This window comes from Glycine max, chromosome 7 (genome assembly GCF_000004515.6).
Source record: "Glycine max cultivar Williams 82 chromosome 7, Glycine_max_v4.0, whole genome shotgun sequence".
In the NCBI taxonomy this organism is placed as follows: Eukaryota; Viridiplantae; Streptophyta; class Magnoliopsida; order Fabales; family Fabaceae; genus Glycine; species Glycine max.
This window is the reverse complement of record NC_038243.2, coordinates 5,066,896-5,092,032: the sequence shown is the minus strand read 5'-3', so window position 1 is coordinate 5,092,032 and position 25,137 is coordinate 5,066,896. Positions and strand designations below refer to the sequence as shown.

At 31.3% G+C, this 25,137-nt stretch overlaps 2 protein-coding genes across 2 annotated transcripts; one reads left to right on the top strand and one right to left on the bottom strand.

Annotated features, from left to right (window-relative positions):
- Nucleotides 1–2,157: 2,157 nt before the first annotated feature.
- Nucleotides 2,158–5,664, top strand: LOC100305942 (PMR5N/PC-Estrase domain-containing protein). Its single transcript, NM_001248360.2, has 3 exons — nucleotides 2,158–2,637; nucleotides 3,339–3,616; nucleotides 4,571–5,664. The coding sequence occupies exons 1-3, from the start codon at nucleotides 2,367–2,369 to the stop codon at nucleotides 5,336–5,338; spliced, it is 1,317 nt and encodes a 438-aa protein (NP_001235289.2). The 5' UTR covers nucleotides 2,158–2,366; the 3' UTR covers nucleotides 5,339–5,664.
- A 7,637-nt stretch (nucleotides 5,665–13,301) lies between these two features.
- Nucleotides 13,302–16,183, bottom strand: WRKY55 (WRKY transcription factor 55). Its single transcript, NM_001255746.2, has 3 exons — nucleotides 15,433–16,183; nucleotides 15,202–15,330; nucleotides 13,302–14,261 (listed from the first exon to the last, which is right to left on the bottom strand). Exons 1-3 carry the CDS (start codon nucleotides 15,753–15,755, stop codon nucleotides 13,604–13,606), a joined length of 1,110 nt encoding a protein of 369 aa, NP_001242675.2. The 5' UTR covers nucleotides 15,756–16,183; the 3' UTR covers nucleotides 13,302–13,603.
- Between the last annotated feature and the right edge of the window lie 8,954 nt (nucleotides 16,184–25,137).

Sequence of the window (25,137 nt, the reverse complement as noted above, 5' to 3'; positions counted from 1 at the left end):
TATATCTTTTAATATTCTTTTTTTTATAAAATATTACTTTGTTCAGTCTCAAATATAAAAAAATATTATTTTCTTAGTTTCAAATATAATAAAATTTCAATTAACTTTATCTGATTTAATATTATTACTATTTTTAAAATATTTTTTATTTTTAATTAAGGTGTTAATTTCAATAACTTTTTTTATTGTTTATATCAAATTTCAATAAAAGATGAGTTAGAAAAAATTATTTTTTAATTAAAATTGATATAAATAAATATAGTTAATTAATTTTTCTTCTTATATTTGAGACCGAAGGAAATGATAAAGATTAATAAAAAAAATATTGTAAGAAAAAATATCCTTTTTTCTTGTATGAAGAAAATATATCCTTACTTTGTCCTTATGTTAGTTTTTTAAATAATGAAATAAAGACGAAAGATATGTATGAGCTAGCATGGAGCTTTATACGGGATTACTTTGGTTATGCAGTGCACGACAGATCAGGAGAAAATAAATATAGACTGAGATAGATCCTTGTGAAGGGACATGAGAGGCCTATCTTCCTCTCAATTAGAAGATAAGGCAAGGAACATTTGGTCCCTACAATAGGACTCAACTCAATGCAAACCATTAATGTTCATCATGTCATACCATACTCATAAAAATCCACCGAAAACTTCATTCTGTAGCTTGGACCTTGGACACATTATTATTTTTTTTTATCACTTTTATAGTAATTTTTGGTTTTGTTAGTGTTAGTTGTTTGAAGAATTTTGAAGTTTGAACACAACTCCAGTCGTGACCTCATGTTGTTGCCAAATTTGTGTCATAAACCAAAATTTTAACACAAAGTATATTATAAACAGTCATGATAAACAGTGACTAGCTGTTGAGGAGTATATTTTGATAACTTATTTATTGATAAGGATCAAATAAATATTAAAATTGATTGTTCAATTAAAAAAGTCAATAAAATAAACTGAACAGCTACTATTTTAATTGATTATTTAGCTCTTATATATCGGTCTTCATTAAATTGACAAAACTACCTCTTCACTCCAACTGTGCCTTGTTTATAACATTCATTAAAAGTAGGTGACTGTTTCATATCAGATTGTTTTAATCAGGTTAAATAAATTATTAAATGGACTTCTTTTTGTTAAGCAAATCATTAAATGAGGGAAAAAAGATTCGTGGTTGTCATTAGCACCGACATCCAAATAATCCCAAAATATTAAGGAATCTGTGTTCAGACTTTATAACCACACACCAAAAAAGAAGCAAAAGAGAGACACTCAAATCACATTCTCTAGCAGGAGAAATTTTAAGTGATATAAAATCATTATAATCCCAACTAATCTCTATACAATATATACATGTGTATTATTATTTTTCCTCACAAATTAAAAAACTTAAAAATATATTATACAACTGGTTAATGTTGTGTGACTATTTAATAATTTCTTATTGAACACATGTTTTTGAATATATATTTTATTATTAATTAAAATTTGTTAGAAATTATACATTCACCTGTGGTCTCACTTCATATTTAATGAACTTTATTTATAATTTTATAATTTTTAATAAATTTTAAACCACGATAAAGACTAAAGAGTGTTAAAATGACATAGTGTCTTGTTAAATGTTAACCCCCTCAAAGCAAAATTACACAAGAAGCTTCCAAATAATGTAATAGGCTAATAGCACAGAAACTGCGAAACTTGAAAGGGTAAACAGTTATATCTCAGAATAAAGTTGGTGGTTTCATCAATTATATGCACAGTCAATGCCTTTGATGTTACTCAACTTTTGTCTATAGACATGCAGCGTGTTTCATCCAAAAATAAAATAAAAGCAATGTTGGTAGCCTACAACATCAAACTACTTTTTTCATTCCATTGTGCTATGCATGAGAGAGAGATAGAGAGAGAGAGAATAGTTACATGTCCAATAAATCATAGTTACAAAAATATATGAACGAATTTACCAAAAGTACAATGTGAAATTCACCAAAATCATAGTTTCAAGGTAAAAATCTTTGAACATCACACGTGCACATGGATTAAAAAAATAAAAAGAGCATTCTATTTGACAGTTAGACCAAATGACACACATTCTTCGCTATCAAAGGAAGTTCACTAATTTATTTTGGTTTTATTTTGACCATTTAAGGCTGCCACATGGTACATGCCACATAATGTGTTTTTGCATCAGCAAACGTTATTATCCCAACAAGGAGTACGCAGAAAACAGGTTCCTTTATTCAATATAATCAGTTGCTTCCATTTCCCTATAATAATTACTCAACAGCACCGTTTCACGAGAAAGTAGCATAGTTTTTTGTGGTTCCATTTCCACCTTTGCTCTGTTTCTGACACAAGATGGTGAAGAGAGTGAGGTCTGATTCGGGTCCATTGTCCCTGCAAAAGCACAACCATTGGTGTGTGAAGTTAGGAGTCTCAATCTTCTTGGTGGGTCTTGTCGTTCGCCTTCTCTTGTGGGATTCATTCAGTTTCTCATCAGTGGTGGTGGAGACACCTCCTCCTCTGGAAGAGGCAAAAGCAGAGTCCCCGGTTTTCGCTTCCTCTGTTCTTCAGGATTCTGATGACTTCCCAGAAAATGATCAGAACCAGACACAAATCTCCAAGAATGGTAAGGGAATTTTGCTTTCTTGTGGTGAGTAAATTTTTGTTTTTTTATGAGATATGCATGAAGTGGCAAGTCTTGTTTGAGTTTCAAAGCAGAAAAATTTGTCTATGGACAAAATCATGAAAATGTACCAACCAACCATTTCTGCTCCTTTCCTCTAATTTTAGTTGCTTGGAACCATTTAGATTTTCTGGCTTTACATGGTTTTTCTTTCAGTTGGTGGGGTTGTCATGGAATGTACCAACCATCCACCAAGGCTTTCTGTTTCTACATTTTTGGGAACTGTTGTTCTTCTTCATCAAGTCTTCTAATGAGTGTTAAAATGAAAATTCAACTAATTTAACTTGTTGATACTTTCCTTCTTGGTAAGGTTTCGCAATTTTGGCCGTAATGTCAAGGTTTTTGGGGTTCATGTGACAATTTATCTGCAATTTTTTCGCAATACCGAGGATCGCGACAAAAATTACAACTGCGGCTACAATTTAAAACCTTGTTTCGTGGGCTACTTGCTTGAAATTGGAAAAGGAGTGGGAATTTAATTTAAATGAAAAGTTTTGATGCTGCCAAATCATATAAAACAACTAGTTCTTTTTCTTAACAAAGAAAGCACAATCTTAGATAAATTTTGAGTAATGTCAAGTGCTTATGTTGGTGTTTAGCTTGTGATGTCAATGGTAATGTGCATTGTAAATGTATAATTGCAGAAAAATGTGATCTTTTTGTGGGAAATTGGGTGCAAGACCTATCTGGGCCAGTGTACACTAATGAGAGCTGCCGTGTGATTGAGCCTCATCAAAATTGTATGAAAAATGGACGTCCTGATTCAGGGTACCTCTACTGGAGGTGGAGCCCACGAGACTGTGTATTGCCTAAGTTCAATCCCAGAAAGTTTCTCAAATTCATGAGAAATAAATCAATGTCCTTTATTGGTGATTCCATCTCCCGCAACCAAGTTCAGTCCCTACTTTGCATTCTCTCTAAGGTATTGTAAATTTTAGCTCATGCAAATTTACTTAGTAGGTGTGCATTGCTTGTGTTTCCCTCCACTTTCTTTTGCTTGCCTATTTTTAATAAATAAGTGTGACATTACCTTTCTTAATTTTTTTGTGTGTTTAGATTTAGTAAAGGCCAAGATTCCAATAATTTAAAATGAAGTCATGTGATTTCATGATAGTATTAACTAAGTAGTTCTGTAGTTGCACCTTCATTGTTTATAGTGTGTCTAGTCTATCGATCATGAATCGTGGTCAAAATCAATCGTCTATTAGTTGTTTTCACTCTATGATTTACAAGCACTAAGGTTCCACAGCTTGGACTGCATGTCATTTTATGCATAATAATCTTTTTCATTGTGATAAAAGATGTTGATTCCATTTGTGGATGACAGCTGTTGCTTATATTATACGATTGGTCCACAGCCTTCAAGACTCAACAGTATATACTACAGTGTCTTTTCCCAAGCAGCTTTACCTACCTTGGATGTTGAAAGACTTGTTTACGTACACAGTATACCAAATCTTCAAGATTAACTTTGAATAATTAGTGTGAAAATTGAGATTTTACTTTCCATGATTATAACACTTACTGCAGTGTGTAAAATAAGTTGTGTCCATCACTACATTACCTATTGCCATTTGATCTTCCTCAATTTGTTGTTGCCACAACATAATATACCATGTTCTTAGTTTTGAGCCATGAACATTTTTTTCTTTTAAATGTTTAGGAACAAGGGATTCATTGGTCTCAATAACTTGGTCTAACTGAATTTATTGCTTCAAATGCTTCTTCCACGAATTGCTGTGCTGTAGTCATTAGTGCCATTAGATTTGTCCCTACAAACATACCTGGCATAACTATTTGTGGCATCGTGTAGTGTCTGCTTATTTGGTCCTACACATTGGGTTATTAGATCAAATTCCAATTATTCTATCTGCAGGTGGAACCAGCTGTTGAGATCTACCATGACAAGGAATATAGATCAAAGATATGGAAATTTCGTTCTCACAACTTCACACTCTCAGTAATCTGGACCCCTTTCCTTGTCAAAGCAGCTATATTTGAGGACTTTAATGGAGTTACCTCTTCAGAGATACAGCTTTATCTGGACACGCTCGACCAGTGGACCAACCAGTATAAGAATTTTGATTATGTTGTCATTGGTGGTGGAAAATGGTTTCTCAAGACTGCAATCTACCATGAAAACAAAACAGTCACGGGCTGCCATTACTGCCCTGGAAAGAACTTAACAGAGCTAGGATTCGACTATGCGTACCGCAGAGTACTACAAGAAGTTTTCAAGTTCTTTACAAAGTCTAACCACAAAGCCACTGTCCTCTTCAGAACCACCACACCAGACCACTTTGAGAATGGGGAGTGGTTTAGTGGAGGGTATTGCAATAGAACTGTACCCTTCAAAGAGGGTCAGATACATATGATAGATGTAGATTCCATCATGAGAGGTATTGAACTTGAAGAGTTTGAGAAGGCTGCTTCTCTGGGATCCAAAAGGGTGAACTTGAAACTTTTGGACACAACTCTCCTTTCACTGCTGAGACCAGATGGACATCCTGGACCTTACAGAAAGTTTCAGCCATTTGCAAAAGACAAGAATGCCAAAGTTCAGAATGATTGTCTACATTGGTGTTTGCCAGGACCAATTGACTCATGGAATGACATAATCTTGCAAATGCTACTCAATGCTTAATAAACAATATGTCACCGGATCATCAGGGTTTGAAGCTGGTTACAAATATGATCATTTGAAATTCAGGATTCTTTGCTGCATGGTAGTTTCTTCCAATACCTTTATTAGTTTGCAAAGGGCAGTTTTATACACAAAGCCATTAGGTTGAGCTTCCATCTGTACATGGAATTGTATAGCTTAATAAAGCTTGCAAGATACAAATGTAAACCGTAGCACTCAAGTATAAACTCATCTTATGTCCTTTTCACCATAATTTTTGTGAGCATGTATACCTATTTATTTTCATATTTAGATGAAGAGGTAAAGTCTCTGGATTGAATAACGCTGAAGCTGGTGTGCTTAGTAAGCTGCAAAGCAAATTTGACTTTTCATGCATAACCACCAAGTTTCTTCCCTTGATTCGTTTCATATGTGTAAGTAAAACATGTATGAAATAGCATTTTTGTTAAAGGCTAATGAAACATCCATATTTGTTGCCATATAGCAAACTGAAATTTCAACCTGTAATTTTGTGCTATTTTGTTGAATGACATCCAATGTTGAAATAACAGTAGCAGATTGCTGCCACCCTATGATGTCCATATAGATGTTTATCAGACATGATAAGTGTTTGATACAACAATATAATTATTCTAAAGATACATATGATACAATACATGTAAGCTTTATATCTAAATGTGTATAAAAATTCATAAAAACATAATATATAATTATGATTTTGCAAATCCAAGTTAAGAACATACTTTTTAGACATTTCTATAAACATTATAAAAATTATAAATCATTGTCATCATAAATCACTTTCACAATTGGGAAAAATATCAATCTCATTCCTTAATATCATTCATAGAGTGGATAATTTCAATTTTTTTATTCATTAAAGAACAATGCTTGTCGTGTTTGATTTAGTTACATTAGATTTTCGTAGCTCTTTTTTTTTTTAAAAGATTTTGATACTTTAAAAATACACACTGGTAAAGTATCTAAGAAGATCAGCATCAAATACGTATTGAATATAGATACAAAATTAGTGAAGCAAATGTCTGTATCGATGTTCATAGCTACCACTCTAAATGCCCAATATCCAAAATTGTATGGGATTTCTGTTTTATAAGACATCTTATGCTTGAAGCTAGGTTAATCACATATGAAAGATACAAGCATCAGTCTAACATTTAAATTTTATAAGCCATCTCTATGAAACAATCCAAGCATTAAGCACAACAAGGTGTAAATTTTGCCATAATAATCCAAAAAGGCAAGCATTAACAGCAAATTGATAGGGATAAAAGAAAGAAAAGGAAGATTAGAAACCATATTAAACATTTGCAGTTGACATTGTACAGAAGAGAAAAATAAGGATCTCTGAAATATGAACCAGTTTTCTAGAACATTGGAAGGTTAGTTCTAAACTAAGGGCCCGTGCTCCAGAGTCCAGACTCCATTCAGAATCTCAATCTTATTAACTACCCAGAGCATGTCTTGCAAAACAGTATACAGAGCTCATAAATCAGGGTTTAAAAGACATCAAAACGCAAACTTCTGTTGTCTCTTTTCTCCTACTTGGTAGCAGGTTCATTTTCATACTTCCTCTCCTCTGGTTTGAGGAAAGGATCCTGTAAAGCACAATAAAAAAATAAATTACAATCACTTAATAATATATTCACTTTTTAAAACAACAACCAGAAAAATGCAACAAAAACTGATCTGAGTGATATAACTCAACCTCTAAATATTAGGACAAACCATTGAGAAAGCAATTCTTACAAATGATTTTTGCTTAGAATTTGTTTTTTGATTCAATAGTCTTGGACTTGGTTGATTCATCAGCAACCTCACCTAGTAGAATATAATTTGGTTGTTACTATAAATTCGATGGTCCCTTGTTTGGCCTATCACAAAGTGAAATAATATGTTTGAGTAGAAAACTTCTGTCTTCTTTATATTAACTGGAAAACCCTACGCAATTGACTCCCATACACCAACAAAACACCCCAGGGAACACACATGCTACACATAAGGAAGAGGAAGGACCCCTTAAAGTTTGAACAACAAAAAATCAAGAATGAAACCCAAACGCGGTTCTCTTGTCTTCCTATGTTATGACATCTAATAATCCATTTCAAAAAAATAGAGCTAAGTTGATTAATACTTCAGCCCAGTACTAGCTCTTAATCAATAAAAAAAACAAACAGGGGACTCCACACAAACCCAATTAATATGCCTTTAATTTTATTTTTATACGGAGGAATCCCTAATCTTCAGGATCAGGAGCAAGCAATTAACATCCATAGTCCAACCGGTGGAGGCAACCAACTAAACTTTCTTAAAAATTCCATTTTCATTCAAAAATCAAAATGAATTAAATGAACACAAATTAGCTAATGAGAGATAGCATATCAGAGACTAGCGAGATTACAGAAGTAAATCTAAAAAAACTAAGAATTTCAATAAATTACTGAAGACCCAGATCATTAATCAGCACCCAAATCCAGAAAAACCAATCAAAATCGCTCCTTTGGAACAAACCAATAAGGGGTTGAATTAAGTGCTCAAAGGGAGTGATGGGATTTGGAGAGTGGAAGAAAGGAACTTACATTCTTGACGAAGATGACGTTTGCGGCGGCGATGGCGACGACTACGCCGCCGAGAATGGCGACCGGGCCGGTAAGGAGACTCCACTTCCTATAGATCATCTTCTTCCTCTGATTCTCTCTCTCAGGTTCCTCTTTTTCACAAATGAAACGAAATCGGCAATGTAAGCTCTCCTGCCCTACCTATGTGACCCCACATAAGACCATAATTTTATGAAACCTCTTACTAATATATAAACAAAAAACAAAAACAATGAGTTGAGATCATTTAATTTTTTTAATCTCAAATAAAAAATAAAAATATTTTTAAAATATATTTCTTTAGAATTTATTATTATAAATAAAAAAGAATGATTAAAAATAAAATTGAATAAATAATATTTTTAAAATGATAATATTAAATATAATAAACTTAATTAAATTTAGTTATATTTAAATTTAACATATAAAATCATTTTTTTATTTACATATGAATCCAGATGAAATATTTTAATTCTCAATTTGTGATGGACTCATGATAATGTAAAAAGTTTATATTTTAATCCCAACAACCATGGTTGTTAAACTTTTGATTTAAATCGTAAAATTTTACGATTCTACAAAGGATTGGCAAGTTAAATCGAAAGTAGAATTGAAATTGGAATAGAACCGTTCGATTTTGCATAGACTAGGACGAGTTTGGATAGACTCGTAAGTCTGCTCCGAGTCCACGAGTTTATAAAAACTCAAAGTGGTGTCGTACAACAACCTCCAAAAATAACTCTCGCGACTCTTTCTACCCACTCACTCTACCTTGTTCAAGCTACTAACCCCCCAAAATGACTCTTGTTGAGCTACTCGCATCGTGGTGGTTGTCGTCATCGCTGTCGTGCTGGACTACTGAACTAATCTCATTGTGGTGGTCTTCGTCATTGTTTGAAACTTGAAAATCCTCATTCGTCGAAAGCTCTCATTTCTTGACCTAGCTCCGAGCTTTGCTCCACGATGCTAAGGTATTTTATTTCTCAAAGCTTCTTTGTTAATTCATCTCTTAATTGAAAGTTTGAAACGATGCTTATCAAGGGAGTATTTGTTAATTGAAATTCTGGCAGGGTTATTGTTAGTTTTATTGTAGTGTTGAATTTTGGGTTTTGTTGCTAAATTAAGGGAGTATCTGTTAATTGAAATCCCTGTTAATTGAAAGTTTGAAACGATGCTTAGTTTTGAATTCTGGCAACACTAAGGTGGTTCCCCAAACATGGACAGATTATCTGTTAATTGAAATTATGGCTTCATCAAGGGTGGGTAGTGGGTTTTGTTGCTGCCTTTTGGGTAGTAGTTTCTATTGCTGCCTTTTGAGTAAACTCTATTTAGTGTGGAATTAGTTGTTGGCATGGTTGTTAAACTCACGATTCTACGTAAAATCGTGGAGATTCCGTAAGCTCAACTGTAGAATAATTGGATTCCATATTCACCACCTAAGTGATATAATAGGATAAATTTTACATTTTGAATTGATAAAAAAAATTCAAACTCTTCACAAAATCCAAAACATCATTAGTTCAGAAAGACAATAACCACTCAAAATTAAGAGATAAAACACTAAAATGACTATTTTACAAGATAAAAGATGAAAACAAATTTTAATAAAAAGATGAAACAATCAAAAGTCTCTTGGAGTGGGGGATGAACTAATTTGATGTAGATACCGGTTCCAGATCTTCTCATGACCTTCCTGTCATTACAGTGAATAATGTAAAACCTACCATAGGTGCAGATGATATAAGGTTGTCAATTGGATGATATAAGGATTTCAGCACAAATTCTGAAAAGGCTAGGAGAGAGTTGCAACCTTAGAAGAGTGTAATGCTGAGATATAAGTAGTCTTTGATTCCATGTCCTGTTGTTTTCAACATTAAGCAAATGTCGCCAGCAAAGGCAGTTGAGCAAGCAAGAGGGATTGGCAGCAATGTCACACTCACGCACTAACAGAGATTTACTCAAAACTTCATTCACTAAATTGATTCGCGTAATGAAATTGATACATGCTACTCTCCTTTTATAAGCAATTAATTCTAGTAAAACTCCTAATCTGTTTATAGCTAAATGGTGCTGTAAAATTAAGATGGAAGGGAGGTAAGGAGGGGGTGAGGGAGATAAGGGTTGGGGATGGGGATGTTTATGTAAATTTAATTTTAAAAAAAAAAATAGAAAAGAGAGGTGCATTAATAATTAAAGGGTGTTATGCTTAACAACTACCCAAATAAAAGCCCAATAAGGCCCAGTCCGTCAATTGGATAGAGCAGATTTTTTTCTCCGTCCACCAGAGTGCAAAGGTGTCCCCTCTTTCAAGTTCTCATGCAACGTTTCCCCCTTCAGCTGGGCTTTACTCGATGTCCAGCGTTGCAAAAATCAGGAGAAAAAAAAAAGGATCTTAAGTAATTTTAAATTAGAAGATAATTAAATTTGAATGAATAATTATTTTTTTAATGATTAAATTTAGTACTACCCAAATAATTCAATCTTAACTTTAATATATTAATGATTTATCATTTATGTCTAATCACTTAATTTGATATTTACATTTTAATATCTTCATTTTTGCAATCTTCACTTTCTCTTAGCCCAAAAGAAATAAACAGAGGTTAATTGTGGGTGGACTTAGGTAATTTTTAGTATTTTATATCCTTTTCTTTATACCATCGCCCTTTTTCCGTATTGTTTATTATGCAAAATATTCTTTTATATAAAAATTGTATAAACTCAATTTTAGAAAAATAAAATAAAATAAATGTTTGGAACCTTTTTTTCTTATTACTATCTCCCTCTTTAGTGTTTTTTTTATTGATAAAAGGATTATACATTATTAAAAGTCATTTAATCACAAATTTAAATTAAGTTTGTTAATTTTTAAAATAATTATTTTAAAGTAATTCAAACGGTAATTTGTGATTAAATGATAATATAGGGATAGACATTAAACTTTTTGTGTTATGTAAAATATTCTTTTTATATAAAAATTGTATAAACTCAATTTTAGAAGAAAAAAAATAAAAAACAAATGTTTGGAACCTCTAATGTATGCATTTGGTTCTCGAACTTGGAGTTGCAACATTTTCCCTAAGTATACAGTATATTGTTAATTATTCCCACAATGGTTGGATAGTTTTGACTCAGTGTGCCACATGAATCAACAAGACATCCTTTATCTTTTTTTTTCTTCCTCGAATGAAACACATCATTAATCTCTGTCATGTAAACATCGTACCAAAAGTAGCAGATGAAGACAAATCCTAATTAGCTGGGACTTCCTCTTGTAACAGACAATTAATCTCTCATGAATTCGAAAAAGCCTCCATTTATTTGCACAAGAGGCGACAAAATATCTTGGACAACACTAACCAGAATTTGGCACCCCACAAAAAATACCTTTGGAACGTGATTAAAAATAATGTCAATTATATCAAAATTTTTGTACGTATAATTTCTTTATTTTATTTTAAGCTTAGTCCAATAGTTTTTCTATAAATTAGTTATTTTTCTTAAATGTAATTTTGAAATAGTCTCTGGCTTTCTGCTGTCAATTAGTTAGCTAGCCCAATATTTGCTTCTCTGTCTAGTAGACACTCCTTTAGATATTCTATTCTTTTTACATAATCATCAGATATTCCATTTTTTTTATGGAACATATAGTAGACGCTCTAGATCTTTTATTCTAGGAGGTGTTCCTTTCTTCTAAGTCTTTTATTTACTTGCTCTTCATTTTAATATTATTTTTTTCATTGAGCACTAAATTAATAGTTGCTGACTTGCTATAACGAAAACATGCTGCAAGGACAATTGGAAGTGTAAGAACTTATTTAATTGAAGAATGGTTGGCGGAATTTATGGTTGGAGTGTGACTCCATCATGGTGGTTCAAGCTTTTAGAAATGATAATTTGGTGTCATGTCCGTTAAAAACAGATGGCTTTATTGTAAAACTTTGGTTAGACAAATATGAATTTTGATGTTGATCATATTTTTAGAGAGGACAATGCTTGTACTTATACGCTTATCTCCATAGTCTCTTCTTTAAATGACTTTCATTGGTGGGAGTTTATCTCAAATTTTTTGGTAGCAACTTATAATACTAACAGAATAGGTCGCCCAAACTGGTTTTGCTTGCATGGGCTTGGTTTTGCCTCCCATGGTTTTGTATTGACCTTTGTTAATTAGTTCTGCTGTGGTGTTAACCTAGTTGTCAGTTGGGATCACCAACATTTCTGACTTCTAATCCACCTTTGCTTATTTAAAAAAAGAACTTATTTAAATTGAAAAACTATAATTGGATAGGATTGAAAATGAGTAAAAACTGCAAAGATTAAGACCTTTTTTCTATCAAAATAGTTGAGAAAAGGAAAGGAAAAAAACGACTTAATATATGTTATTATTCAATTCTTTGTGCTGACTATAAACATCTTAACATTGAACATGATCTTTAAAAAAGACGAAGCAATTCAAACAAAATAAAGAGTTATCTATTATTGTGCAACTTATCACAAATAAACCAACAAATTAGTCAAATTCTGAATTCACATAGTGAATAATTGTTTTCGGTACCAAGATAATAGACATTTGCCCTAGTGCTTTCATTCCCAGTCACAGTTCCCACAGAAAGAGACAAAAATCATCGTGCCACATTAGTTGGTATGACTTGAGTCAAATTGAATTTTTTTTTTTTTTTTGATGTGGTCAGAAATTGAAATGGGGGGTGGCATATTATTTTCATCACCTTTGTCCCACAAAATGAGAATAAGGTTGATGCTTATTCACCAAGATTAACATACATCTTACTATAAGATTCAGAGAAGCATGATTTGTTGGGAATTAAGACAATCCACAAATATTCTAAACGATAGATGAGGTTTGAGAGCCAGATGCATACAATCTCCAATTATCCTTTATGCATTTGTTTCCTTGTGAGGAATTAGGATTCCATTTAGCCTTTTAGAGTCAAGACGAGTGTTGTCTTGATGAATAATAGTTGTGGTCCCAGTTCTAATGGAAGAACAATATGTAGCTGTTTTTGCTCAACTAATAATGCATAATTGAGGAAGTATCTGAAATCTGTCAATAACTAGTAGGCCACTTTTCATAATTCTGTATTTTCTTTGGTGAAATGGTGCATTGATTATAATTAAGGTTTAAAATTGTGGTTCAGTTGCCTACCAAAAAAAATTGTGGTTGCAGTTGCGATTTTGTCATGATCTTTGATGTGCCAAATTGTAGTCAGTTGCAGCCGATGGAGTTGCAATTACAATAATTCTAAAAATCTTGACATGTTGGCTGAAATCGTGATCGTGGGCCAATTTTCAAAATCTTGACCATAATTTTAGACAAAATTCATTTATTTCACAATTTGTTGTTCTGTTTGAAGCACGACAAATGACAATACTACAACTGAAGTGAGAAACCACAAGAGACTAAATTAAGCTACAACCTACAAATTATTTTCACATTTCAGCCTAGGTAAATGAAAACTCTCTTAACTAGCACGAGAGAGAAGTTTCACAGTCTTCATTTATTGACATGATCTATGATTATTATAGACTTCCTTCCCTCGGTTATGCTGGTAGTCAGGATCTACAAAACTCACTGTTAATCCGCATACAAATTATATACTTGGTGTTAACTTTGCAGTGGGACAATTTATCAAGTGCAAAGTTCCGAGGGGATCAAAGGGAAATCTGTGTCGAAATCGATCTTATCGAAGAAATCAAGGTCCATTATTGGAGAATTGGTGACTGAAGTTGGTGCTGAAACTATATCAGTGATATCAGACTCTGAGCTTTGCACACTTTGGCCTATTCCAGTGCTCCCCCAGTGGTAGAAAATGTTTGATTCTATATCTGAACTTGTTGGAGATATGAATGTAGGAGAGAAGTTTTCCATTAAGTTGTTCTCCATCATGGTATATGAGAAAAGGCTGTTGTTGTCCCCATTTTCTGACCCTTCTTTTAATGGAGAAGAAAAGCAAAATGATGGGAACATGTCCTCCTTGTGGTCCATGTCCTCTATTTTAACTTCAAGGCCTGAGGATCCAAAAGTGAAAAATGTCTCTGGTGGTTGTTCTATTTTCTCTTGCTGTATTTGATTCTTAATTTGATGGGTTTGGTGCTTATTTGCTCCCAAAAAATTCACCTTTCTCTTTGATGGGGGTGCCACTGTCTTGTTTAAGTGACCTGCTTGGCTGCATGTGTGCCTTCCTTTGTAGGTTATCTCACATATCATTGGGTCTTCATCTGACTTCTGCACCTGCTTTGTGGCCAGACATCCTTGTACATTTCTATACGTGCATCTGTAATATCCTCTGCAATGCAAACCACAGTTTGTCAGAAAAACATGATCATGGATTGCTTCAATGTAAAATAGAATGCCTCAGTAATTGGAATGATCAATGGTAGCTTTAAAGATTATATAGACTTGTAGTGTTTGTACAGGAGTTACATCAAACGTAATCCGGTTCCACTCAAAGCAAGTTTCCCCGTGCTTCTCCGTTTCTACATTGGAAAGTGAGAAACTCCCATCAAAACATGATTTGAACGGTTTCCCAAACATACCCTAAGGGTACATTGCTCCATATGTTAAAGCCGTATTTTTATCTGTCCCCCTATCCTACAATTGTGAATTCGGCTTGCACATAGTAACCGTTTTTAATGCTAAATAAAAAGGTTACATGGCCTGCCACACCTTTTAAGACCAACATGGCATTTAAACGATCAATGTCCTCAAACTTGATAAGGCTGTCGGATTTTTCTAATGTACCAATGCATCCCTTCTTTATTGCAGGATACATGCTGGAGCCTCAGTATTAATGGCACTTTGTGCATTCATTAAAAAGCTGCAATTGTAGTCAATTCAATCTAGCTAACGTTGTCCTTTGGATAAGTCTTACTTGTCTTTCTAAAAAGCACTTTTGTCCTCACTCACTCGTTCTCACGCGCTGAAAAGTGATAAACATCACAACGAGGGAACATGAGCTAGGCGTGCCAAAATTTGTTTGCTTATTTATTTCCCTCTTTAGACTCCATTGGCCCATTGGCCAACGATATTTTTGTTATTTTTGTTTGAGGGTACCTAACTGTGACCTTTGGCACTAACTACAATAATAGTATATCAAAAGGGCTATATAGATGAAACTTTCTCTAATTTCTGTCATATTCAAATACTACCAAATTATGCAAATTTTCCCTTATGGTAAAAAAAACTTCAATCATGCATATTTGAGAGAAAAAAACACAAATTTTTACCTTGGAAACTTAGCTCCAAGAATGTCCTTCTGTCCATATTTTCTCCAGCTATAGCCATCATCCAGGGATCCTTCATGTGCTGTTCCCAAGCGCACCTTCACTTGTTCTGTCAACTTTGACATGGTCTTTCTGCACAAATTCAGAGAACCCCAAATTGAAATCAGAACATGAACCTTTTCACTCCATGTTCAAAAGAAACAATAATCTGTAAAAAAGAACTTTTGACATTACCTTTTCTTAAAGACATTTTTGTTCTTAACCTCAGGCTCCAAGACCTCACTTTTGGGGCTACCATTTGTGAGAGGACAATGGGAATCCATCATGCTGCCATTCTTGGCCTTACTTTCTCCTACATCAGCCTTGCAATTCAGCATGGCAAGTGCTTTCTCATAGGTGGAAAGTATTTTCTCAATTAGGACTTCATTTGTTTCATGAGAAGATGATGATGATGATGATGAGACTAGAAGATGGTCACAGAGCTGCTTTGCTAGCTCCTTCCCTTGCATTAGCTCATCAATGAGACCAACTTGTTCACACTTAAAGTTCTCTTCCATTGGTGAAGATAAACTAATAAAAACAAGAAAGGCTTACACTTTGAATTTGAGTTGCAGCTAAAGCTTTTCTTAGGCTAAAAAATGTGCCACGTTGATTTGTAGAGAACTAGAGATACTTTGGAAGGAAAATGTATAGGGAAAGGAAGATATAGCATATATCTATAGTGTTGCTGAATTCGTTGGACTCAAACTATTAGCTGATGAAGAACAAGGATTTGTGAAAACAATACGTTAGGAAATCATCCAAGTGGAGTAGGACAAGTGGTGAAATATGATGAAATGCCAAATGGATCATAAATGGGAAATTGGAGGGGAAATTGATGGTGAAGTGGTGAATTATGTTCAGCTAAGTGGAGGGGGGATATAAGGGATTGGTGATAGAGAGAGTGCGGAGGTGTGAATCAAATAGGGAAGAGAATGGCTTTCTTAAGAAAGAAGGTGAGAGGAAGGGGGGGATTTAAGGGTGGGAAAAGAGAAGGAAAAAGAGGTGGATTTGACTGCCTCCAAAACAAGCAAGTTTTCTTCATTTGTGGGTCCCTCAGAAGTGAGATTATGGTTTTATCATATCAATTAGAATAATCCATCGTTAGAGAGAGAAAAAAATGTAAAAGAGAAGAGTAATGATATTGATGGTTGAATTATTGACCACTTCAAATAATATGAAATATCCCACATCGACCCATTGGATGGGTAGAGAAAAGCGCCCACACACACGGTGATGTGCAGTCCCCCCCCCCCCCCCCGTGAGCGAGCAACAACCCGGAAAAGGGGCTGAAGATTCTTGCTTGCATCTCGTTTTAAGAATTTTCCTATATTTAACTATTTTTTTTTTAATTCAACCACAGTAATTGAGACATTTGATTCTCCATAAATTCAATATATATTACTGATTGAACTATATCTATTGGATTAATTATTTTATGTATCTACTTAGTCTCCAATGCACTCCCTCTTTGTTAAATTATGTTTATGTTTGTTAATTGTTGTTAATATCAAATTGCACTCATCATAATATATTACTAAACAACAAGGAAACTGACGTGAAGAGTTATCTTAATGGGCAACACTTTGCTTACGTTGATGTTGATAGTTATACAATGTGAGGCCTCCAATCAAAAGTAGGGTGCCGAGTAATTAATTCTTGAGTTGATTTAATGTTTAATGTCTCTTTTCATAAATTTATTTATCTTTTTTTATAAGATTTTTATAATAAAATTTTTAAATGTATTAATTATTTTTTGCTATATATTTTTACTTAATTATTTTCTCTTCAAGCATTAATAAAAAGCCGATTAAATAGATATATAGAGATAAAAAAATGATAATTTTGAAATGACGGTATAATTAATTGACCGAGTTAATATAATTATTTTTTTTAAAAATAGTGTGAATTAATTGAAAGAGTTTTATAATTAAGGTAAAAGAAATATTAAACATTTCTAATGGATGGTATGGTGTCAAATGGGGCTGTATTTATTAATTATTAAACTTTGGTATGAAGTTGTTTTTGATAGCATGCATCTCATCTCATTTAATTTTTATTAACTTTTTTAACTTGGGAGTGTGGAATGAAATAAAAACCACTCATATAACTGTGATTTCTGGTTGACAAATTTTATCCATGGAACATTGAAAGCCCTTGCTTTATTTTTAGTCCGGTACAATTAAAGACTTACCTAGCAGCCATGCCAATTTCTGAAGGCTAACAAGCATAGTTTTTTAAACATTTTTTTTATATTGGAAGATTTTAATGTAGAAAAAATAGAAATGGTGCTAGTTTATGCATAATAAACACTTGCATACATATTGATATGCTTGGTCATTTGATAATGTATTGGCCATTTCATCAATATGCTAATCATGTTCATGTTACCGAGATGTTGGTATATGTTATATTCATGGGTGTAGGTAGGCGTGTAAAGGAAATTGTTTTTGGGTTTTTTTTTACCCAACACTGAATAAGAAATTAATTTCTTACAATATTAAGATTTTTTTAAAATAGTTGACTTTTTAATATGAAGATTGAACTCCTAACTATAATTACCGCATCATAAGTTGTTTTTATTATATTGGTGATGAAAGTTATTTTCATTTTATTATGGAGCAACCATGATGTGTTAATTTATCAGAAACTAAAAAATATTCAAGATAAAAAAATAAAATTATTATTTTATTAGAGATTTAATAAAAACAATTATTAGGATACAAGACAAAAATTAACCTAAAACATATTTTAATCTAATTAAATTCCATAACTCAAAATGAAAGCATTGAACGCCAGCAGGTCTAAAAATTATATCATGAAATATTCAAGCTACAACTTACGAAGAGCTGTGTGTCATAACTGCTTATAACTAAATGTATAATACTCCTTAAGACCCAATGTCTTCAGAATGATTCACGTGATTACTAAATAATTGTACAAGAAAATAACCAACAAACTCCAGTTGATATTTCTTAAAATGGCAAGACATTAATTAAGTTTTCAATATAATATAAATGTTGCAGAGATTTACACAATTATAGGCAACCCACTTGCCACTAATTTCCAATATTAATATAAATTCTGCAAGTGCGATTATTTTATTAAAGTTTTATGCAGGCTTTTAGAATTTAAAAAGGTATAACAAGGATTAGATATGTGTTGACAACAAAAAAAACAAGTCAAATGATTAAATTGTTAGCATTTTTTTTTTTACAATGAGCTGACATTTCTTAAAATGTTATTACATTAAGTTTTCAATATAAAACAAATAATCTAAACTTCATTTGCACAAATAGCCAGCCAACTTGCCACTTAATTAAACATACTCGATATTTTATTTATGAAAAAAAGTGGTAGAACATACATATATAGTCTACATGTCATTTGACAATATATCGTATAATTAAATTGCATAACTCAAAATGTAGACAACTAAATATTAATTGAACGCCAGCAGGTCTAAAAATTATTTTATGATATCAAGTTCAAGCTGCAAAAATAACGAAGAGTACTAGTTGTATTTTTAATTTTTTGAGGAGGAGTACTAGTTGTGTGTTATATATATATATATATATATATATATATATATATATATATATATATATAATCGGATGTATATATTCCCTAAGCCCCATGTTTTTTTAAACTAAAATGATTCACGTGATTAATTTTCTACCAAATAATAATTGAACAAGAAAATAACCAACAAACTCAAGTTGATATTATTTCTCAAAATGTCATCATTGAGTTATATATATATATATATATATATATATATATATATATATATATATATATATATATATATATATATATATATATATATATATATATATATATATTTACACAAATAGGGAGCCAACTAATTGGCACCTTATAGAATATATAGTCGACAATGTACACTGCATGACTCAAAAGAAAAAAACATTGAACGCCCGCAGCTCTAGAAGAATATATTTTGTAAATTTTCTGTCCCAAAAAACAATTCTGCTATTTAAAAAGGTAAAATAATTCTGTAAATTGTCAATATAATTGCATTAATATTTTAATAATTTAATAAATTTAATTATAACAGTATATTTATACTTAAGTAAAAAAAGATGATGGTTATTTAAGAATCCATTAGGCATTAGCTTTCATTAAATTATAGAAATAACACACCAAAATCTTTGTACTTTATTTGATTTTTTGAACTGTTTTATTTTGTTTTGAAAAGCTAATGATTGATCAAACTTATTTTAAAATACACAAACTACATTAAAGAGTGTGATATGTAACATAAATTCAATAACAACAATGACCATTTTCCATTTCTTTTTCCTTCCTTTTTGATTTTGTCTCTGCAAAGTGCAAAACAGGATATGAATACTGTAGCCGCCTTACACTAACCTGCAGTTGTATAGTCCCAAGTCAATGGTTTTGCAATTTCTTGTTTTAGCATTCCATTGGAAACGCGTTGGCACACTTCAACTTATATGATTGCAGAGATTTAATTTCTATGCTCTAGAAGACAACGTGGACAATTATTCATTCAGAGAAACTGACAAAGAAACGAACAAAAAAAACAAGATATAATATAATAATAACACAGTACTAAAAAAGATTATCATATCATACTTTTTACTTTATTGTACGAATTCATAGTCTATTTAAAATACACGTATACGTGTTTAGTCTTCCGACTTTCAAGATAAATATTTTATTTATTATTTTTATAGATTTTTAATTGAATATTTTAATTTGTCATATGTGTAGTGTACGAGATGCTAATAACTGAATCACTTGCAACTAGCTAATAAGAGCTGCTTTTAATATAAGCAGACAAAAAAAAAAAAAAAATGAGCACCTGGCCCCTCACTCTACATTTAGATATAATATTTAACAAAAGCTACTATTTGATCTCACCTAATAAGATAAGATTTAATTGTGAGTACTTTTTAAGCACAAAATCAAAAACATCACTCACATATTCATTTGATCTCCTGCTTTCTTCCTCGCATTTTTTAAAAATTTAATAGTCATAAGACTAGAATCATCTTTAGTAAGCAATTCAATGACCAAGTATTTGCTTGAATCTCTATATAATCACCCTTTTCCCCTCACTCTACATTCTACAATGTCCCTCATCCCTTTTATTTACCTCTTCCTATTTTCCATTTCCTCCTTTTTCTCCCTCTCCCTTGTTGATGGTTGTTTATGGTGATTGCTCTGCTTGCTATATATGTAGTGACTCGTGGTAAAAGTGGCTTAATGGTTAATGGCTCAAGGGTGGTGGTTTGAGGGGAAATGAAGTGTTTATTTATTTTTTGTTTAGTTTTCATAAATTTACTTCATCTTGAGTGACAACTTAAGCAATGTTATTAAATGTCAATTTCTTTTGGTTTACACAAAATTTTATGGCAATCATCTAAAAGCAATTATGGTGATAACTTTTAATATCTGTCTTTGGATTGACTTTAAAATCATGGTGAAATATGGTGAGGTGGGTCAAACTTCATTAACCAAAACCTTGCATGTTTCATTATTTTAGTAGAATCATTTTTACGGAAAAAATCCTGGCGGAGTTAAAGCAAGTAAGAATGTAAAAGTCACTTTTTCTTCTATCAAAATAAATTTTAATTGAATTTGTCTAATTTACCCTCTCATTAATACCCTAATGCATATGCTTACAATTTGTTGATTTAAAAAAATATAATGAAAAGTCTTGCTATATTTATTTAATTTCCATATTTTTATAAGGGATATGCATTCTATTTCAAAAGTTAACATATTATACATATATTTTCTTAACTTAGTATTTACCATAAAGTGAAAAAATTATTAGATAACTACTTATTTGTAGTCTTGAATCCACTTTTGGTCCTTATAAGTATATAATGGTGCAATTTTAGTCCTCCAAAATAAATTGAAGCCTTATTTTTAGTATATTAATATAAATGTCCACATAGTTATTTATAATAGAAAATAAGTATACATATAAACATATTCAAACCCATTTTGATAATTATATACTAAAAACAATTTTGATTTAAAGAATCCAAACAACATTATCTTTAAAAAAAATAATTTTCTAATATTTGTTATTTAAACAAAAAAAAACTGTTACTTCATAATCAATTATAATCATAATTATATAAAATTAATTTCATTCAAAATCAATTTTATGGTCATCCATTCAAACTTATACTTAGCCATTAGCAACAGCTTTTATTGATGATTTTCTTATAATATTCTCCTCCAATCACGGACACACAAAAGGAATAATGTCAAGTTTGCTTCTCCATCCTCCATTCTTTTAGACTTATAATGTACAAGGGTCTCTCTAAATGAGCCATAGACAAGTTTGCTTTTAAAGTCCTTCTATTTCTAACATAAATTTCTTCTACCTTCCATAATTTGTTGGGTTACTACCTTTGTCTATGGCTCATTTAACTTTCCGACTAATTGGGTAATATTGAGATCGATGGTTCCGAAGATCTTCTTATTCCGGTGTCTTAGTCTAACCTTTAATAACTTGAGTTTCTCTCACAAATTAATCTTAAGATTTTCAATCTGTTTACTTGGGAAACTTAAATACGTTAATGTTTGAAAAGTTCTTTTTCACACGATCAACTTTTGATTATATTTAAATTTTTGTTTTTTATCTCAAATTATGAGATGAGATAATGCATTTATAAATCATATCTATTTATAGATACTACTTTTCGTTTTCGGAATTTTATATTTAGTTTTTTCACGCCGTTTTGTCGAACTATGAAATATTATTTAATTAATAAGAACATTCAACGATCAGATAATCGCAATCATTAATTTAAGAACCCAACTTTAATTATCATTTTTTAAAAGACTTAATTATTAATTTCATCCTCAAATTATTTTAAAAAATTTAATTTACGTCTCAAATTATAGAAAAATATCTTTCCGTCCAATCAGACTGACTCGTTAAGATGGTAAATTTGAATTATTTTTTTTATATAAATAATGAGGATTTTTAACTGTTATTATATTTATTATTTTTTAAAATTTTCAGATTAGCTTTGGTTTCTCATTCCTCTTCCTCTTCTTTCCCTTCTTTTAGATCCAATGTGGCACCCTCTTCATCCCCCACACATGTCCTTCCATCACCTGTCACCACCACACAGCCACCACCATCACGAGAAGAACTGGTTTGCAAAGAAGATTTGCAAGTTCATGAATCTGTTTTGAAAGATGGGGAAGAGGAAGATAGGGAGAGGGAACTAGATCTATTTTTTTTTTTAAAAAAAAAATAAATATAATTATCACTTTTCACAAACAAAAATTCATGTGTAATACTAAATTGATGTATTTTAAAAAAAATTGAGAATTAAATTAAATTTTTTAAAAAATTAAAAATCAAATTAATTCTCTTAAAATAATTTAAGGATCAAATTAACAGTTATTTTTTTAAAAAAAAAATAGTGCATCAATATTTTGAAAAGCTTGAGTTTAAACCAATCATCTTAATAATAAATTAACTTTGAGTAATGAAGGAAAATATTACTAACATGTTTTTGTTGCTTGATTTGGATGGCAATTTGATGATCAATGACAGATCCACATCCGATAAGAAAGAAAAACGTGGAATTCAAACGAATTTTTGGAAGGATATAATCTGAAAATGAGACCCAAAATAGCTCCTCAAAGGTCCCAATTTGGTGAACATATATTTTCCAAATGGTACGAAGCTGTCCACGACAAATATAATACCAAGACAGGGTTTCAAATTTTCCACAACGAAATTACCAGGTTGTTTTGTGGAAACTGAGAGCAGGGAACACTATTCTAGTTATGTATTGTCATGGAAACGTTTTCTTTTACTTCCAATCATATGGTTTCTCAATTAACACCCTTGCTTTTCTAACTTTACTTTTTTTTTTCCCTTGCATTATTTTCTTTTGGGCACAATTATATATTCGAGGTACAATTAAATATTTATGGCATGTTTGCTTTGGCTTTGCAACCCCTGATCTGCATTTAATATTTAGCTTTTGTGTCATTTTAGTGGATTTGACGTGAAAATATGCATATGTACACATTGTTGTAGCTAATCCAAACTCATACTTGATGTAAGCATATCTTCTAATAAAAATTCAAACTTTTGATTTATCACATAAAATGAGATATAAAAAAGTGAAACATTATTACTTTCAACATTATTTTATTTATTAAGTGGATCAAATATGAGATATTTTTTATATCACAATGATCACCACACCTAATCGAGTAATCAATTAAAATTTATTGCATTACCAATATCAAAGATGCATTATTGCGTTGCTCTAAAAGATTAATGAAAAAGAATCTATAAACTTTAGGAAAGCGTTAGACACACAAAGAATCAAACAAGTAGCCAGGTCTATGAACATGTCCCATAGTCCAACAAGTTGAAAATTTCAAAAGATTGGTGTATGTGGACGTGAGTAAAAATGGGTTCGAATTAATGATTTTTAGTTAGTCAGTTCCTTACATTTCCTGAAAAGTTGAATTTTCATATACGTCTCTATCTGATAATAAATTATCGGAATTTTTTTTCACATATTATGCTAAACGATTCAACAACATTTAAAAGGTGTCGACTGTCGATGACATATCAATAAATTGGTTTTCATGTGAATAAAATTTATTTATTATGGCCTTATTATAGAGACTTGCATTCTTTTATCAAGCCCGTCGTGTTTTTTTTTCCTACAATTTGTGAAACTGTTTTTTTAAGTAGGATTGATTTTTTTAAAAAATAAATAAATAAGGTGAATTTAATTTGATTTTTGTAATGTAAATAAATGTGTTTTGTTAGAAGTAATTAATTTGGCCAAACGGGAGATTAATTTCTTTCCCGTTGTAGTTTACCTCTCCGAATACAACTTTCTACAAACAAGATTATTGCTAAAATTTCCATAAAGCACTGTGTATCTAACATGTGTATCAAACAGCATGAAGTTGAAAAATACTTGTACAGGAGATCGAGTATTGTAAACAAAATTTGGTTTCACACATAATGAATGATATTTTTTTTATAGCAACAAATATTAATTTGTTAGTTTGGTTAGAAATATCATTTATACTTTGTAAGAATGCAAATAAAGATATTTTTCTATGTTGTTTTGCTTCTCATACCATTGTTTAAATTGTAATAAAAACTGTGACATACTTCTATATATGTGCAGACAACTAAAAGTAAGATAAGGTTTTAATAAACGTCTTTTTTCCTTTGCTGCTCAGAAGAATAAAAAAACAAGTAAATAAGGTTTTGATTTTAGAATATTACATATTTACATTTCCGTTTCCTTACTTTAATGTTTTTAACAATAAAAGATAACAACAAAAGGAATACGTACTGGGCACTACAAAGTATGGTGATCTGAATGACATAGTGAAATGGAAGCCATCATCAAGTATCTCCAACAAATTAAATAATTGGACTACTTAAACCATGTGACCATTTCTGTTGCACTAAAGGTACGTGTTTAACTAATTAAGAGAATATTGCTTTTATCATTATCACATAATAATACTAATAAATTTTACCTTTACGGGTACTTTTTTTTAATGTATGGTACCCTTTCTCATATATTTATGAGTTGTTATTATTATATATTTTCTTTTTAATCTCATTTCTACTTCATTTTTTTTATCATATCATTTATTATACATTATTATTTTTATCTTCTTTTATTATTTTTTTCTTTTTAAAATATCTTTCTTTCATGCCCATACATATTTTGTGTACGGTAATCATTTTCCAATATATATTAGAGTAATTAAGAGAATGCATTCATAATAGTTACATTACAATTTGATGTCATCTAATTCATTTATAATATTTTTGTAAGGAAACCATATACAATGTTAATATGTTACTAAGGTATCCAATAAATA

What these genes read in the sequence shown, in the direction of transcription:
- LOC100305942 (NM_001248360.2), top strand. Translation starts at nt 2,367, where the DNA reads ATGGTGAAGAGAGTGAGGTCTGATTCGGGTCCATTGTCCCTGCAAAAG. An exon ending in GACACAAATCTCCAAGAATG is followed by an intron (nt 2,638 to 3,338) that starts GTAAGGGAATTT and finishes GTATAATTGCAG; the next exon opens with AAAAATGTGATCTTTTTGTG. An exon ending in TACTTTGCATTCTCTCTAAG is followed by an intron (nt 3,617 to 4,570) that starts GTATTGTAAATT and finishes TTCTATCTGCAG; the next exon opens with GTGGAACCAGCTGTTGAGAT.
- WRKY55 (NM_001255746.2), bottom strand. Translation starts at nt 15,755, where the DNA reads ATGGAAGAGAACTTTAAGTGTGAACAAGTTGGTCTCATTGATGAGCTA. An exon ending in AAAAATGTCTTTAAGAAAAG is followed by an intron (nt 15,331 to 15,432) that starts GTAATGTCAAAA and finishes GAATTTGTGCAG; the next exon opens with AAAGACCATGTCAAAGTTGA. An exon ending in CTTGGAGCTAAGTTTCCAAG is followed by an intron (nt 14,262 to 15,201) that starts GTAAAAATTTGT and finishes TTTGCATTGCAG; the next exon opens with AGGATATTACAGATGCACGT.